The 19,374-nt window shown below is 42.0% G+C and overlaps 1 protein-coding gene across 1 annotated transcript; it reads right to left on the minus strand.

The window, feature by feature from the left end:
- Positions 1–2,390: 2,390 nt before the first annotated feature.
- Positions 2,391–6,158, minus strand: nfil3-3 (nuclear factor, interleukin 3 regulated, member 3). Its single transcript, XM_080860463.1, has 2 exons — positions 6,053–6,158; positions 2,391–4,686 (listed from the first exon to the last, which is right to left on the minus strand). The coding sequence occupies exon 2, from the start codon at positions 4,599–4,601 to the stop codon at positions 3,135–3,137; it is 1,467 nt and encodes a 488-aa protein (XP_080716589.1). The 5' UTR covers positions 4,602–4,686; positions 6,053–6,158; the 3' UTR covers positions 2,391–3,134.
- Positions 6,159–19,374: the final 13,216 nt, after the last annotated feature.

Raw genomic sequence — 19,374 nt, forward strand, 5'->3', positions numbered from 1 at the left:
AATGAGATGAGGAGGTAGAGTAGGGTAGAGGAGGAGAGACGGAGTTAGGGAGTTGTAGGTATTAATGTTACGTCAGCCCCAGACATAGGGTAGGCTACTAGGACATTTTCTACTGGAGCATGGAACTAAATGGATCTTGTATGAGTTGAACCTAAACATAAAATCGCAAACAGGTAATATCGCTTTGGCGAGTAGGCTAGGTTACGTAGGCTACCTACTGACATGTATAGATGATACACGATTGGCATAGGTGGGAGGGAACGTCTTGTTTTGTGTAATTGGTTACACAATATTTGGCATTACATCAGACCTTCCTATTCGCTTCAACCACCTGACTAGCATTTGAGAGCGGCCCGTGGAGAAAAAAAATACATGCAGGAATTCAATATTTACTGATTAGACACCGATAATGTAGACTAAATGTTCAAGGACATTACATCATACAATGACTCAATACAAGTAGATGTATTTAATTTCAGTTTTGCTGAATGCTACATTTATTTTTATTTTTATATTTTGATAGCATATTCAGTTTTGACCTTGAGCAAAAATATCATCCAAGTCAAGGACAGAGTCCTTTGGCTCTCTCAGACATCACACTGAGGGCACTAGCTTTAGTTGTACCCCATGCTGTGGTAGTCAGACCCCATTCTGAGCCATTCAGAGACTGGATGTTTTTTTCTACTGTCAGTGGGTTCATACTGATCTATCACGTGATGGCACTCAAGGCTCAATACTCATTTTCTTACACAGCCGTGGTTTCCTGTTACACAAGAAGAAGCCTTTACTGGGAGGCCAAATCCTAAACAAAACAATGGCAGTGATGTGAGAGGTGGAGGGAAAATGAGAAGTACACTATCGTGTACACACACACACACACACACACACACACACACACACACACACACACACACACACACACACACAGACACACGCACACACACACACACACCCTGTCTGTCTCTCTCTCCTTCCCCCTTTGTCTCTGTGCTGATGGACATAGCGCAGATTGAAAGCCTTGGCCTTGAACTTGGCCACCCTTCCCCCTTTCCCATTTCCCCCAAACACTCCCTCCCCTGTCTGCATCTGCAAGGGTTCCCTAGGCAACCGTTGTGCGGCCTGCCTAGCAACTGCCCCCCACTCCCTTCAGAGAGATGGGGGTGGAAATGGGGTAGTGGGGGAGACAAAGGACCCAATGTGTGTTTATTTAACATGGATTATCACACTAACAGGAGTGAAGGCAGCCACTGAGATGTACGGGCAGGTCCTCCATTAGTGTTCATGTTTAAGTAGAGAGGAAATCGCAGACTTTTCTGGAGGAATGTGGCTGTCCGTATGCTTTTACTGCATTCTGAAATCTAATGTGATGTTTATTTTGCTTTCTTAATTTGATCTAAATTATGCACATTTTAAGGGACTGTCGGGGACGTTAGATGAATTTGATGTTTGTTGTGAATGATGCAAAATGTACAGAAATAGATGGTAACCAGATACACTTAAAAAGGAATATAGTGATAAACATAGAATCCCTCCACCCATCGTTTGTCCTCTGGAGAAAGGAGGCTCAATAATGTACAGAGTGTCACTGCCCTCTAGTGTTTAGGAGTCGCTATCGGAAAGGTGCTTTTTTGGACAACGGTTAAATTGTGGTGAAACATGCATCATGCCACATTGCACACAGAGAAAATAAGACAGTAACAAGAGGGTTGTACTGTTTTTGAGTTGTCCTCTCTTTGTCTCCTCTGACCCAAGCTGAAACATTTTCCTTGATCGGCAGCAGTAGGCTCGTGAATCAATAACCATCCCCTTGCAGCTTAAAATAGCTCCTGAAATGCTGACTCTTTGAGTGGGTCTCCTTGCTCAATGGTGGACATCCTGGGAGTAAAAACCACTAAGCTGCTGAGAGCAAGGGTGTCCTTTGTTAAACTGATGAGGATGAGATTATTCAATGTTATAATAGAACTAATTTCTTTCTTCTCCACAGCGATGCAGTAGGCTACTACACGCATCACAAGGTAAATAGACTAGTTTGTTTCTAAAAATCAGTATGGCAGTCAGAATTAGAAGGTCAAGGCTGGTTCTTTTCAAGGAGAGTCATGGCTGGTTCATGTCATTAATGGATAATCAGTAACTTCACAATGCATGTCATAAATTAGTTTATAGATCCCGTGTACCACTGTGTATTAGAACCCATACCATGTGATGTTTGAAATTAAGGCCAATATTTTTTGCAATTACTCACTGTAACATATTAACTTCATGAAGAGACACAGGTTGGTCATTAAAAAAGGACAAGCAACATTTATTTGGAACAAAAACGTCACATGAAACCATATTACTATTTACAGTATATGTTAAATATATAGAAAAAAAATACAGAATTGACAAAACAGTGCAGACAGCTGCTTCGTTCAGCAGATTGAGGGAGCTAGTCTCCAAGCTTTGCTCCACAAAACGCTGATCAGGAAAATGATGTTGCTGTGGATTCAACAGTATGTGTGTGAGAAGGGTACAGTGTTTCAAACTAACCTGTTCAGCTGAGATTTATATCTCAAGCTTTTTGAACATATTGATGAGGTCCATGCACAAAGAGTAAACAGATATTGATTTGTAAAATGAAAAGCAAAGTAATAAGCACTTCTCTGGGCTTGCTGACAAAGAACAAAATATGTCCTCAAAGAGGACATAAAAAGAAAACACTTCTTGGTAATAAACTGATGTTATTTTTTTTTTCATGTACAGAATTGGTAAGGCACACTTTGTTTTAATGTTGGTGGCAACACAGGGTAAAAGTGTTTCATGGAATGCCCAGTTACAGTGAGTGAAATCAAAGTGGCAGAGGCCAAGACGGAGAGAGCCAACATAGTGCAACAGTAACAGTGCCCAGCAGTTTGTTTCCAATGTGACAGTGTATGAGCAGCTCAGTTAGAAACACATATACAGATGCTATAGGGCAGAGGATAAATTGAAACACAGTAAGAGTTCACAGTGAACATGTTTGAGCATGGCCGCGGACAGGAAGGGTGTCATGTTAAAATGAATCTCATTTCCTGTCTTTTTCGGATACCATCCTGAGGTGCTCTCTGTGGTTGTGAGGTAGGCTGGCCACAGGCCCCCCGAAGGCAGGCAGCCCTTCAGATGAGCCTGGAGCGCAGCTGCTGGGAGAGGAGCTTTTTCAGCTGGGCCACCTCCTCACTGAGGGAGTTGAGCTGCGAGCGTAGGACGCTGTTATCCGGCGGCTGGGAGTCTGTCTGTCTCGGCTGGGAGTCTGTCTGTCTCTGCTGGGAGTCTGTCTGTCTCGGCTGGGAGTCTGTCTGTCTCTGCTGGGAGTCTGTCTGTCTCTGCTGGGAGTCTGTCTGTCTCGGCTGAGAGTCTGTCTGTCTCTGCTGGGAGTCTGTCTGTCTCTGCTGGGAGTCTGTCTGTCTCTGCGGGGGTGCGGGGTGGTACCTGCTGGGGGAGAGGCCCAGGTGAGGCTGCTCCCGGGGTTGATGATGCTGCTGGTGCTGCCAAGCTACGTGCCCCTCGGATGAACCGTAGCTGTACTGACCACTTGACTGACCACTTGACTGACCATTCGACTGACCACTTGACAGCTCCCTGCTGGGGTCCCTGTGTGTGGCCGGCGAGAAACTGTGCCAGGTATCCCCATGCACGGTCTCCAGGTTCTCGCTGGTGACTGGCGTCTTAAAGCGCAGTTTGTGCGGTAGGCACTTCATGACCTCCTCTCCGTAGTCTCCCCTCCGCCCCTGCTCGCTGACACAGTGGCCCCCACCCAACGCGTCTCCGTCCGACCCCGTGGAACAGGGCTGCGGCTCGTAACCCTGCTCCTCTCCAACAACACGAGGCGAGACCTTGCTCATGTCGGCTGAGCCGTGGTCAAATAGCACCGGGCTGCCAACAGCGGAGCTGCCAGGGGTGGAGAAACCGGAGTCCTGAGAGACACTGTTGCTGTCGCGGCCCCCCCCTCGCATGTAGCACGCACCCCCATGCTGACGGGGCAGGGTGTTAGGGTGCTGCTGCTGCTGCTGCTGCTGAGCAGTGGGGTAGGGATGGTAGTAGCGTTGGGGGGCAGGTGTGGGAATGTGCGCACAGGGGGCACCAGAGAGAGGCATGATGGACATGTCACAAGGGTCCTTCACCAGACCAAAGCGGAACTTAAGTGCCAGAAGCTCTGCCCGCAGCCGTGCATTCTCCTCCAGCAGTGCCATGATTCGGTTTTCCAGCACCATGTCGTTGACGCGCCGCTTCTCACGCGAGCGCTTCGCCGCCTCGTTGTTCTTCTTGCGCTTGTCCCAGTAGCTGTCGTCTTTCCTCTCGTCCGGGATAAACTCGCGTTGACGTCGCAGGCTGCTGTTGCTCGGGCTCTCTTTGCGCTTCAGCCCGGAAGTGCGGCCCAGCAAGGAACGGACCAGCATGCTGCTGGAGGTGAGGATGGACACGGCCTCGTCGGTGAAGGACAAGGTTTCCTCCGCGTCCCTAGCTGGTTCCAGCATCCCTCTGTTCAGAGGAGAGGAGCAGTTTCCTCCAATCTCTCGGAGCACACAACTCTGGTCTCCCATCCCTGGGGGTATCACCTGTGGTCCAGTCCCTGTCATACTCATGAACGCTGCAACCTCTTTTTGTGGTAGAGAATGAAAGGATGCGGAGGCTTTCGTTGAACTCCGTTCTATGGGATAATACCTCCACCTAGCGACAAAAGGTGAAAAGACAGTGAGGCAACAAATTGGTCACAAATATTTGTGAAGCCTGAAGCTTATATAAGATAGCAACTTAATGTTATGCAACTGATTCACATATTTAGGCTGTATATTGGCAAAATGAGGACTGGGAAGAAATATCACAATTAATATAAAGAAACCGTCATTGGCAAGTAATGGATTACTTCAAGAGAAAAAAAAGGTATGAAACTTTTGTAATTATTTTTTCTTCTCCGGGATATTACCATTAAAGAGACAACAAGTGACATATAACTGGGGAAACGTTTGAGGCTGCCAATGTGAGATAGATTGGCATGTCCATAACCCGATATGAGGCCATTGGAAGTCCGGACACCGTAATTTATCTTAGATCTAAAAGTAAGATTTTAAGCTAAATGCAACTGGGTTAAACAAAAAACAGAGGTTGAGAAATAGACGAGTGAATGCTTAATTCAATTTAGACCTGTTATTATTTAGTGTCTCCTGTGTGAGAGAGAGGGCGCGAGCGCAGCCGCTTGCATCAGCACTTCCTCTGACAGCAATTGGACGCACGTTGGCAGCAGCAGGTGGCTTGTGTGTGAACTGGCAGCGCACCATATAATCGGTGAATCAAAACAAATCGTGTTGTGCCATTATCTGTACGTAACGTCCAAAAACAGTAACCCGGTACAGCGTCTGGCGTAAATGCAATTGTATGATACAATTGATTACAAAAAAAACAGTTAATGTAGGCGACAGTATCAATAAAAGTAGTCCCACGAAACATTTCAAAGCCACATTTCGAAATTAAACAAGTGTATACTAACGTTATCCAGTGTTATTTTGAAGCATTTCTGTTATATTTTGTATAGTTTGCTCAAACTAACCATAGCTTCATTACCCTGCCTAATAATTAGGCACCCCCAACTACCTCCCCTTTTATTAAACATTGGTTAATGCCCCGTTTGTGTGAAAATCCGTTACAACTCCTTTCTAAGAAATTAATGAAAATTTGAATGAACCATCAGCTTTATTCCAAAGCAATGAATGGTCACATGCAAAGATCATGTGCAATGTATCCTTTGCAGTATCATTTCTCATCAGATTGAGGATATTGCAATCAATGAAGACACAAGATGTGCCTGTCTTAGTATAGCACATCGAACCCCTTGGGCTATGTCATTAATTAAACTAACGAACGTTTACAGTGGCTCGTATTTTAAAGGTGTTCTAATTGGCTGTAACAAAACCTCTCTTACCTGAAAAGATCGTTTGCCTTTATGGCCTGCCTCTTTATGATATTATCTCAGCGTCAGTATATTAGTTTTAAACTGTTGCGCATCAAGCCAAAGTATAGATTTTAAATATAGACTAACCCAAAAGTTCACGATGTGTGTCGACCCCCGCCAGCTGCTCTCTCAATGCGATCGTGCCGGTTTCTGCTCGGACGGGAGCTCAATCTCATCGCCAGCCTATTTGTTTCTTCTTCCGGCAGGTTCAGCTGGGGTCGCACACTCACCTCATGTGAACTCGGTTTGAGCGAGAAGCCCTGGTTGAGCCCGCCTCCCAGTTCAAAAGCACCACCTAGTCCTGGCAAAGCTCCAATCCGTTTTCAGTTATTGCGTCACGAATTATTTCACCCGAAACAACCTCCTGCATGAAATCTGTGTGCACTTATGTGATATGAGATTGTAACAAACTCTCTACAAAATGCATGTTCTTTTAAAATAACGTTAATGCCTTTCTGAATACAAAGCGTGTGGACACGTATTCATTTATTGTTCCTTTGTCTAAAAAGTTACAGTACTCTACATGGAGATGGGAAGTCTGTTAAAAGTCTATAAACATTTTCCTGGTCCGAAAACACATTCTTAAAAGTTATTCTGCCAAACCAGTGTAGAATGTGGGTGTGCTGTGTGTGGGTGTGCACATCGTACCACTGGGCCCAGAGATGGCAAGAAAAGTTCACGTTTAACTAGCCAATGTAAGCTAAATCTAATGTACAAGCCTATGTGGCAAAAAGCTTGTGAGCGTGTAGTTTATTCTAAGACTGATTAACACAGGACTACCGTCTATTGAAAGGCTTGAGTACTCATTTTATGAGATACATTTTTACTCTAGTAACTTTTTTGATGGGTACTTTTACTTCTACTTGAGTAATTTCTATTATAAAGTAACAATACTTTTACTTGAGAACAGCTTTTGCTTTTGCCCACCTTTGGTAATAACTTTACCAAACAGTTTAACATTATTATATTAGAACAATGGAGTAGTGAGGTGATGCAAGGCCAGTTGATCTTGACTTGACTTCACATGCTCTTGAATGGCCTGTTAATGCTGCAAAGCTAATGGGTATTTGAAGTCCACACCTGTTTATAATGATTTTCAGGGGAGTCTTTATAGTAACACTATGCACCAATTTGACACTATGAGCCAATTCAAGCATCCTTTTCTCTTGTTTTCATTTCTCATTTGTTGAGCAATTCCTGTACTTTTAATTATTCAAGAGATCTCTTGCTTTTGCAAGATGGCATGCTCTATAGTTATGCCAATTACCCTTATTTTGATAGGCCTTTGACTCTACAGTCATGCCAATAACTGTCTTTTTGATAGGCCTTTGACTCTACAGTCATGCCAATAACCCTTACTTTGATAGGCCTTTGACTCTACAGTCATGCCAATAACTGTCTTTTTGATAGGCCTTTGACTCTACAGTCATGCCAATAACTGTCTTTTTGATAGGCCTTTGACTACAGTCATGCCAATAACTTGTCTGGGAATTCCCCGCCCCTTCACTGCATTTCATTTGTTCAGTTAGTCTGGCAAACCACTCAATGGCGATCCACTTCAGGCACGTAATTGGACAGTCCTTTAACCAATCAGACCAACGATACTATACAACGATACAACGATCAGTAATAAAGCAAACACATATTTTTTCTATATGAATTGTTTCAGAGCAAGTTTCTGTTCTATTTTCAAAGAAAACTTGCCTTTGAAATCATCCAAGACAGCCGGGAGAGCAGTTTATAGTTTGCTGTGCTTTTCTCTTAGGTTTCGCTTTTGATTCTAGACGTGGTTATTTTAAATCCGCCAATGGCGCGCCAGGTAGCCAAAAGCCAGTTTGTGATTGGTCCCAGAGATCCTGAGAATGCTGTAATGAACGGCTGTGCAATCTTTGCCAGACCCTTTTCAGAGGCAAAATCAAATTGGCCGGAGAAGAGGGGCGGAACTTCCCAGACTAGCCAATAACCCTTATTTTGATAGGCCTTTGACTCTACAGTCATGCCAATAACTGTCTTTTTGATAGGCCTTTGACTCTACAGTCATGCCAATAACTGTCTTTTTGATAGGCCTTTGACTCTACAGTCATGCTAATAACTGTCTTTTTGATAGGCCTTTGACTCTACAGTCATGCCAATAACTGTCTTTTTGATAGGCCTTTGACTCTACAGTCATGCTAATAACTGTCTTTTTGAAAGGCCTTTGACTCTACAGTCATGCCAATAACCCTTATTTTGATAGGCCTTTGACTCTACAGTCATGCCAATAACCCTTATTTTGATAGGCCTTTGACTCTACAGTCATGCTAATAACTGTCTTTTTAAAAGGCCTTTGACTCGGATGTTTGCCAGATTTTGGTACACATGTGATACGTGATATCGATTGATGTCACATTTACTTGCTTGTTGTTACACATGCTTGTTGTTTCCTAGTTTTGTAATCCGGTAATACTGTTCGATTACATTGGTTTACTGAGCTAGCTTTGAGTGTGAGCCAAGGCTGAAACCATTATTCCTGGAAAGTTGAGAAGTTTTCACACGCTCATTAATTGACTTAACAGATTTGAAAATCCTCTAAGCAGATCTGCTTAAATGAAGTAGACGGGCCAGTATAAGGCTGTGCACCAGCAGGCCTGCCTGTTGACAACTCTTTTTGTTGATAAAACTGTTACTTCAAAGCATGGACTGGTCTGCTCATCGCACAAAGCCCCTATAAAGTACTGGTGAGAAGTGTGGAGGTCTGTCCTCTTTCACCCACATCTTGTGTCTTGAAAATAAGAAGCAAACAAAAGGGTTCTTCTAAGTAGTTTAAGTTCTAAGTCACATAGCCTTTCTAACACATGTTTGGTGGTTATAACACGCCGGCATACATGATCTGCTAATGTTTCGTTGATGTTGTAACATTTCTGTGGAGGAAATCATACTGTGACACTTTAGCACATTGGATGAAAGGGCCAGAGAAAAACCATAACACATACTGAAGTCTTTGGTTGTAGGCATGCTCTGGAAATGAATGTATATGCTAGATAACTCGCCTCTAAAAAAGACATAAACATATTAAATAGTCTTGAAATTAAGTCAGATGGCTTAGAAAGAAGAGAGCCACTGTTGAAAAAACTCATATCAAATATCGACTAGAGTTCGCCAAAAGGCATGCAGGAGACTCCAAGGTCAACATCAACATTCAAACAGTGGCTTTCTTCCATTAAGCTTTGATTGGTGAAGATGAACCAAGACAACAGTTGTTGAATGCAGAGTCTCTCCCATCTCAGCTGCTGAAGCTTGTAACTCCTTCAGAGTAGTCATAGGTGTCTTGGCTGCCTTTCTCACTACTCTGCATCTTGCACGGTCACTCAATTTGTGAGGACTGCCTGCTCTAGGCAGATTTACACATGTGCCATATTCCTGTAATTTCTTGATGATTGATTGAACAGAACTCCAGGGGATGTTTAGTGCCTTGGACATTTGTTGTATCCTTCCCCTGACTTATACTTTTTAATAACCTTTTCTCTGAGTTGCTCGGAGTGATCCTTTGTTTTCATGATGTAACAGTAGCCAGGAATACTGATTACTGAATACTGACCAGTGAATGGACCTTCCAGACACAGGTGTCGTTATACTACAATCACTTGAGAACCATTCACTGCACACTGATCCCCATTTCACTAATTGTGAGACTACTAGCACCAATTGGCTGGACCTCTGTTGAATTAGGTCAGTCACTTTAAAGGGGGCGAATACTTATGCAATCACTTATTTTACATTACATATTTTTTATTTAATTGACATTGACATCTACTGTGTAGAAATCAGTTTTCACTTTGACATGAAAAAACTCATGTGATGTTTAATCTCTGTGTATTTTAGCTTTATTTAACACTCTTATAATAAATCCTCTCCTTTTCTTTCCTCTCTATTAGGTGAGGGCACGTGATTTTTGTATGCCAGAGATTCTAACATGTCCCTCTGTCTCTATCTAGTGCAATGAATGATTTGATTTAATACAGTATCAATCCAGTTTCCATATGGCATATCAGCGGTAGGGCTGTTTTAGGGTGATGTTTAGATGCATTTATGAATGTATACTATTTGTTGGGCCTCACTGGATTAGCTGTCATCAATCTATCAAGAAGTATATCTATTGAGAGTACTTCTATTTGTATTTTTTTCTCATGCTGCTCAACCTTAGCAAAGATCTCCGTGTTCTATATTCTCTCTCCAATATTTACCCCTGCCCTTATGGATGGATTATCTAAGCACAGTTGCCACCCAGTGTGTACCAACAAGGGTATTTTGTGGAAAACCACTCATTGAAATCTATCACACAAAAGAAACCTGTTTTCCGTTTTCTCTCTTCTCTCACCCAGTATTGTAAGTAGAGGACTGTCTTCTCAGTCAGCTAGGAGGAATACTTCCTTCACCTGAAATTATCCTTAGTTATTGCTCAGCAACTGACATACAGACTCACCGCAGAACATGGTCATTTGATAAGGTCCCTGAAACACATTAACATCGGTCTTGGAGTGGCTATCTGCATCTCAACAGAAACGAATGACAGACATTTTACAACGAGCAGAAAAATGTGTTTCCGTTTTAATTATATTTCATTGTTTTCAATAATCTTACTTGTGCAGAAATGTCATCAAGCACGAAACATGTCAGAAGGACCAGAAAGAGAAGAGTTGTTATGCAACTCCAGGGAATATTTGAGGACAGCAGTGATGTAACAGCAGAGGTCATCTCAGGATTTTATATTTCTGGAACATCTTCCTCAGTGAAACATCTTCCTCAGTGAAACCAGATGACAGTTCCCATCTTAAATGGTGTCACTCTAGCCTTCCCCAAAGCTCAGTGCGTGAGGTCACACGTCCCTAGGCTGAGCATGTGTCCCATAGACTAGACCTGTACTCTGGCAGCCATGAAACTGAATGGAAATATCAGGATCTTGTTAGATCAAGAGGGAACAGAGAACAAAGATGGAGAAAGCTTTTAGAAAGACATGTGACATTTTGAAGTATTTCTTTATTTTACTCTGCAGACACACTAAAACATAAGGTTTAGTACTTTTACTTTCTAAACCAGGAATAAGAGAGAGAGAAATGAATGGCTTCCTTTGTTTCTTAAGAGGATTTCTTCATATTGTACTTCACAGATATAGGCATGAACACAAAAACTGTGTGAATGCAGTTTTTCTGCCAGCATTTAGATGGGGTGAAGCAGAGAAACACGACCTTGTTTGACTTGGAGCCTGTTTGTTGGTTCAAGTGAGGAGACCGCTAAGCTATCCACCCCATTTCACCTCCCCCTCGCTCTCTCTCCCTCTCTCCCTCTCTCTCTCTCTCCCTCTCTATCTCACTCTCTCCATCTCTCTCTCTCCCTGTCTTTCTGTACAGGCACACAGTCACATACACAACTATCTCAAATCCCTTTTTTCCCCTCCCTCTCCCAAATCCTTTATACTGAATCAAAATCAACTCCAGCGTTATGACAGTTTGTGTAACGGCCGGGTCAAACAAGAACAGGCCTTCATCCCAACTAGGACAACAGCTCCCACTACCCCGTGATCAGGTTACAGAGCATTATAAAGTAGTGTAGTGCGCTCCACATCACCCTCTGAATGGGCTGAAATGATCCGTTTTGGTGTGATGAAATCATGGTGAAATATGATGAATGTGACCATTTTAGCATTCTTCCTGCTGAAACTCTTATTCCATGGACATTTATTATATTTGATACATTTGCACTTCCCTTTCACATGTTTACAGCCTATTCAATTTCAATTCAGCTTAGTCAACATCATAATAGTAGTGTTGTTTCTGTGTGATTTCACTGATTTCCTTCATTGCAGACTATCACTGGTCTGGTTATAGTCCTTTTTTAGTCTGAGAGGAACTGCATCATTCAGAGAGTTAAATATGTCCATGTTTATCATTCCTCACAGTTACAATCATCCGCTTCTCTTCGTTCATCCTTTTACAGTTCCACTTCAACTAATTTCTTTAGTGTATTTCTATTGATAATTTATTTACCTTAACTGAAAAAGACTTTGGTTCAACTCCAGCTGTTTTTAAATGTGCCATAAAAATAAAAGTGACTTTAAATGACCTGACGCACATAAGCATGATGACAGTTGTTTTTACATACTTATTCTTAGAAATACAAGAGAACTAGAAATACAAGAGAACCTTCCAGGAGGATGTGGTCATAACACGGTTTCTCCTCTGGCGTCAGGATGTTCATTGACTTTACTCTTAACCACAAAAAAGGAACAGAAGACATGGCATTTTCAAAGTCAGTTTTTTTTGTCACACAGCCATAAACACATGGTGACTAATCAGCCACGCTGACACGCTGTCAGGGCTTCAAGTCATGAGTCAGATGAAAAACAGCTGTAAAGACACCTTCAAGAGCCCCTGTACTCCAAAGATGGTCAGCAAACCTTTTTATGGCCAGTGAGCAGATTTGAATTCAAAAGCCCTAACGGCACAACAGAATGTTGAATAACGTTAGAAATAACACATTTATAGGAGGTTTCATGATTTCTTTATTTGGCTGTGCCATATGTGTTGAAAGGATGATGAAATTGACTCCCTCCAGTGGGCTGTAGCAAGTCTGACCCTCGTTAAAAATGATGTCCAAATGTGGGAAAGGTTAATGTTTGAAGTAAACAACACGTCCAGATCACATCTCATCTCTGTCCAGTGGAGAGAAGCACAGAGCACAGACATCTAGAAGTCTATGAAACATCTTGAGAAAACTCCCAGAGCATGAGGGAAACATCTGTGGAAAGAGACTCTAAATGTTCTCGCTGAATGGAGGAGATTTATTAGAGTACGCTAACTGCATAACAAGCTTACCGTCTACATGATCTTTTCTCTGTCATCAGGTGGCTATTGCATAACACAAACTCAATTTTGAAATATGTTATGGATATTATGAAAGGTCTCTGATGGGCACATTGTAACCGGCTAAGCCAAGTGGAAAGGTATGTTAAACTCCTACGGTCAAAACAAATCAGTCGCATCAATTAGAACCCAGAACATGAAATGCCCATTACTTTAAATAAATGACACAATGTCCTCAATCAGACTCCTTAAAATACCCTTTTCACCACATGTAAACATACACAGTATTGCTCTTGTTCCAGTTCTGAAGTGATTGCCAAGATTTAAGAGGAAGTGTTTGGATGGGTCTGAGTTCTGATTCTACCCCTCTCTGTGGAGGCACTGGGGCAGATACTTGTCCTCAGATGCCCCCGCAAGAACAAGCACAACTCCCAGAACTGTTTACTGGTAGCCATCTTGTTTATTCAGATGTAACAGGACCATTTTGGTTCAAGAGCAAAGCATCTACTTCATCTTTATGTAACAGCAGTTTGGTAGAATAAACCTCTGTCTCCAGGTCAGTTTGGTAGAATAAACCTCTGTCTCCAGGTCAGTTTGGTAGAATAAACCTCTGTCTCCAGGTCAGTTTGGTAGAATAAACCTCTCTCTCCAGGTCAGTTTGGTAGAATAAACCTCTGTCTCCAGGTCAGTTTGGTAGAATAAACCTCTGTCTCCAGGTCAGTTTTCACCGAATCACATTTTGATTACTCTGACTTTCAGCCCTCTTCACAAATGGAATCAAATGTTGTAGGATGAATCTTTACGCTGTTTGTTGCTGTACGAACCTGTCCTCTTGATTAAGTCCGTATATATAATCTAACACACCCCTAGATAACCTTTGTAAGAACCTTTGGTTTGGTATATCATGTGAATTGTAATTCATTTTGTTGCTCATGCTATTTATTCCAGTAATTCCATTTCACCACCCAGCAAGTCCTGCTGTTTTGAAACGTGGCCAAATTGGATAACAATGGGTGCAGTCAGTCAGACAGACAGACAGTTCAAGGTGGGTTACAGGAGGTCTGGCCAGGTCTTGTATGTGCTTCCTGCTGCACAACTGGGTCAAATGAATCACTTGAGAATGCATTATTCCCTTTAACTGAAAATACTAATCCCCCCCCCCCCCCATTTTAGCCCAAAGTGAAGCTATTTGCAGCTTGGACATAATACTGTTCAACAAAACTGTGATGCTTTTTCGATGGCAGCATTGTCAAGGTGGAAGGTGGCCAGCTATATTGTAAGACTGTTGTCATTGTCCTGGAACAGAGTTGCTTCATAATAAAGCATAAAGCCTTCTCTAGATGATGTCTAGGGAGATCTCATGCAAAATTGAAGGGAGGAGGAGGGTTATTTGTGAATTGTGAGCCTGAGTTCAGCTGGAGGGGAGATGAGGGGGTGGTAGAGGAGCCTGGCAGGGGAGGGAGGAGGAGAGGGAGGAGGGTGACACAGGAGGTTGCATAACCATTGCTCTAGTCTTACATAATAGCGTGCGCTGACTGGTACGCAGATGCCAGCAGCTCACTGAATATGGATGACCTACTTTTTGGTATGGTGTACAAAAGCCCCTTCCAGAACTATCTCTCAGTTTGTGTCCTAGGGAACTAGTTTGTTTAAGCATGGTGATGCTAAGCAGACTTAACCACAACATATAATGTGTTTGTTTGCATAAAACCATTCCATGCATCAGCACCCATAATGGCCATAGCCGGTTGGTAAATGAATCTGTCAATGTGTGTCTGTAAATTTGCAGTGCCCTAATCAATTTAAATGTGTGGATACATTAGAAACTTCTAGAATCTAGATTAAATTGATCATCATATTTTGAAGTGTAAACTTAGATATAAAATGTGCTTCTTCTACCTCTGTTTTTAAATCTAGGATAAAGACACATATTGAAATCTGTTGTCATTTCTATAATTCTGTATTTGTCCCTTGTCATTTATGGTTGTCATCGGTATCGATCGCTTTGTGTTCTTTTTTTATACTTTATATTTTGATGTCTGTTTGTACAGCACTTTGGTCAGTTTAAGCTGTGCTCAAATGTGCTCTAGAGATAAACTTTACTTACTTACTTTCCTACTTACTAACTTACTTACTTACTTACTTACTAAACTCTCGCAAGTGTAAACTCATTTATTTGAAACATGTATTCCAACCGCACTTAGACCTGGTCTTATGAGTTTATTGTCTGAAGAGAACTGAAATAGTGTACTAGAAGCTAAAACACAAGGTTAAGCCTACTGCCTTTTCCTTTAAAGCTGTTTTTACATCAACCACTGTAGTGCAGACTGGTACAATAAATACTGAAATAATAGTCTCTGGTACACTTGTGACAAGGTCTGTGTGGTTTTTAAGGACAAGTACCATGTGGTGTAGCTTACTAATAGAAAAAATGAAACAAAAACAAACAAACAAATAGGCTGGGTATAGTCTTGCAGTCTCTTTTTTTGTATCAAGTACAAAGATAATTTTTTTACTTCATACATACCACAGAATCTTGTGTAAGTCATGTGTCCTTACTTAACACTTTGGGATACTATATTGGTAATGCTCTCCAAAAACTCTTTGTTACCATCACAACCCTCAGCAGGGTAAACAGCCTTTATGTGTTGACTAAATAGATTTAAGGTTGCTGTACTGAACCTTGTGCCGTACCATACCTGCCGAACAGTAGAGGCCCATACGTTTGGACATTTTCTATAAGAATTATGGTGCCAGCCTCCATGCATTCACGTTGCCTGTGCATGTCATGGAATGATAACATGACAGAAAAGACTGACCTCGTTCTTGTTTTATGAGGTGATAATAAAGTGACTGCAAGGACAGGCAAGGCCAAATAGATAACACTAGATTAGCACACTAGAAACACATTTTAAAAGGAAAGTCTGTCTCACCAGGTTTGTAATAAAACTTCAGAGCAGTTGTCAAGATAAGTTAGGTTGGCCAAGACCATGATATCAGTTTGAAAAGCGCCAGGGCTTCTGTGCAGGTTCAATTGTTTATATCACATTTATATTAAGTATAGTGGTTGGTGTGCTTGACAATACAACAAAAAAGATATCCAGCAAATTATTACAATGGTTGCATTTTCAACAATTTCTGTGTCCCGTGGACCTTGTGATTTTTCTGCTATCGATGTATAAAACCCTTCACTGTGTTCCACTGAGCCTCCTCACTTTCTCTCACACCCTTCTGACCATCCAGCCTGTCTCAAGATTGATCCTGTACAGCCAGCCTACACACCAACTACCCTTGGTCTTACTGAGGAGGTGTACAGAGTACAGAGACATTGTATATTTGACATAGAATGGCTGAACAAGCATAATGGTACAAGAACAACTCCTTTACCAGAAAAAAGGATTTGAAGTCAGAGAATCAACAGGGAAAAATCTGTTTTGCTTTAGCCTCTGCTTACAATACCAGGAAAGAGTAAAGCATGTAGTTAACATCTAGGGCAGTGCATTCAGGAAGTCTGACATGTTTTGTTATATTGCCGCCTTTGGCTAAAATTGTTAACATTATTTCCCCCCTCATCTATACTCTACAAATAAATATCACATTGGCACAAGTATTTAGACCCTATGCTATGACACTTGTAATTTCTCTTGTTCATCTTTGAGATGTTTCTACACGTTGACTGGAGTCCACCTGAAGTTAATTAAATTGATTCCTTCCTAGAGCTAGCCTAGTCGCCTGGCCAAACTGAGCTATCGGGGGAGAGAAGGGACTTAGTAAGAAAGGTGGTCAAGAACCCGATGGTCAATCTGGCTGAGCTCCAGAGATCCTGTGTGGAGGAGATCGGAGAAACTTCCAGAAGGACAGCTATCGCTGCAACACGTCACCTATCTGAGCTTTATGGCAGAAGCCTCTCCTCAGTGAAAAACACAGCCTGCTTGGAGTTTGCAAAAAAGCACCTAAGGACCCTGAGTCTCAGTCTTCTGAGACTCTCAGAAACAAGACTCTTTGGTGTGATGAAGCCAAGACTGAATCACAGAACAATGACCTTAAACACACAGCCAGGACAATGCAGGAGTTGCTTAGGGACAACTCTGTAAATGTCCTTGAGTGGCCCAGCCAGAGCCCTGATTAAAACTATACTGAACATCTCTGGAGAGACCTGAAAATGAATGTCCACCGACAGTCCCCCTCCAACCTGACAGACCTTAAAAGGATCTGCAGAGAAGAATGGCAGAAAATCCCCAAAGTGTGCAAAGCTTGATGCCCAGTAAAACTCAAGGCTATACAAGACAAAGGCGCTTCAATTGAGTAATGGGAGAAGCAGGGACGTGCAGTCATAGGAGGGTCATTTTGAAAAGTAAAAAAAAAAAATATTACATTTTTTTTTTTTTTTTGTATAATAATCATATATATTTATAGCCTGGATACCAGCCTGAACTCCGCCCACAACATTTTTGGTCTGGGAGATTCAGTCTGGAATCGAGCTAATTGGGAGAGATTTAACGTTTCAAAAAGGTTGAGAAAGCAATCTAAACCAATCAAATTGTAAGGGCGGGCTTTATACGTTGATGGACAGATATAGATAGAATATACCGGAATATACATCGAACAAAGATGGCGCCGTCTCGGGAGCTTAGTGGGACATATTTTATATGATTTAAGCTATCTACACGACTTTTTTATGTCTACATTGACTCGGTTAGTTGTGTATACGCAAAACGAGTGTTGCCGAGGATTTTAGGTCCTAACTAAAGCACTCTAGACCATTATTGATCGGTTATGCTAACGCGTTGGCCAAAAAAATCATTGAAACTAATGGTAGCTTCTAGCCTTGAGTGCTAATTAAGTAACGTGAGCAGGCATATCTCAGCAGATATTGACAGCGCATTCATTTTGAAAGAGGAACAGAGAAACGCGATCAAGGCATTTGTCGATTGAAAAGATGTTTTTGCTGTCCTTCCTACGGGATCAGGTAAAAGTTTAATCTGTCAGATGGTAATACTACGTTGCTCTGATTGGTTCTAGGTATCCAATTCAGCGAAGAGGAATTTTCTTTCCTGGTTCGTTGAAACACGCCCCATAATCACAGCCCAAGAGTTCGGTCTCAGACTCATATTCTGACTAGAATTATGAGTATGACATCGTCAGGCTAATATATTTATGTATTATAAAATAAATATTCATATTTCTCTAGTTATCTGTGTTACGAGAGTCATTTCTGCATGATTCCGATCATTTCGAGCATTTTTATTATCAAAATCGCTGAATTTGAACATTTCCGGTTCCCAGTGATCAGCCAATGAGCATTGGACGTGCGGTCAAGGGAGGCAGATTGTAGCTGCCAAATGTGAGGACCCTGCCTGATGTGAGTCCGCCAATAGGATGTCTAGAGTCCGCCGCTGCCTGATGTGAGTCCGCATGCGCAAACACAAACGGTTTACGGCAGAAGGCTCAGGAGCAAACTATCCAAGACGTGCATTCTCATACATGGTTTAATATCAACGTATCTGGCTTCTCTTAACGCATAATGTAGGTTTATTTAACGTGGTGTTTTATAATTTTGTCAACGGTTTACAGCATAAGGCTCAGTGTCAACATATGGGGCTATGTTGTATTACTGTTACTAGTAGGCTAATGAATGCACTGCTTAACTAATAATTCAATAAACATGAAGCTTAACATCATAAACCTTGGTGGATTTCAAACGTAAACAAATGCGCTTGTCATTCCACTTCATGCTGTAGCCTACACCACCGGCATTACCTGGCTCGTTGTACTACAATAGTGTCGCAAAGTTTGCGCATGCGGCCTCACATCAGGCAGGTCCTCACATTTCAGATGCATTGCAGTCTATGGGCAGGGTAGGCAGTGCCTCCCCTAGGATTGCGAAATCACTCCAAACTGGGTTTTACGCATGCGTGCGCAAGCGTAGAACCTTTTGAGTTGAGCTGAAAACGCATTGAAAAATATTGCAAGGGAGGCACGCACTACCACGGATTCAAGAAGGGTGGCGAGCGAGAGTGCACTTGTTGGGTATATAATCTGACGTTGGATTTTCTTCTTCACTTCTCTACTTGAGTTTGACAGCGAAAATGGAAGATTGCATTGCTAACCTGAGGCATGTTGAATTAACTAAGAACGTTTAAGTATTTTAAGTTAACACAGTAGTATTACACATTTGCATTGGAGTATTTCACGTTTCCCAACGGGACTACATATTCATGCGCAACACGAACCTAAAGAAGCTAAAGGCTGTTGATGCAGGAAAGTTGCCTTGAAGTTGTGAGCAGACTAGGTAGGTGCTAATCCTGAGCTAAACTAGCCACTGACTGCATTCACTCAAGAAGAGGACAACGGATTTCCACTGATCTATACTGATAATCGTGAGTGGATTCATTTTGTTTCACCTCAAACTGACGGTTATGAGCTCCAACGAAAGTGCACCAACTTTAAATTATACTGGCCAGTAGAACATTTTGGTATTGTGTGCTATGTATGCGGTGTTTAACTGTTTACATGTTAATATGTTGTGTAAATAAATATGGAATTGTTTTTTCGAAGCTGTCCGAGTTG

Source organism: Sprattus sprattus (assembly GCF_963457725.1).
Source record: "Sprattus sprattus genome assembly, chromosome: 1".
Lineage (NCBI taxonomy): Eukaryota > Metazoa > Chordata > Actinopteri > Clupeiformes > Clupeidae > Sprattus > Sprattus sprattus.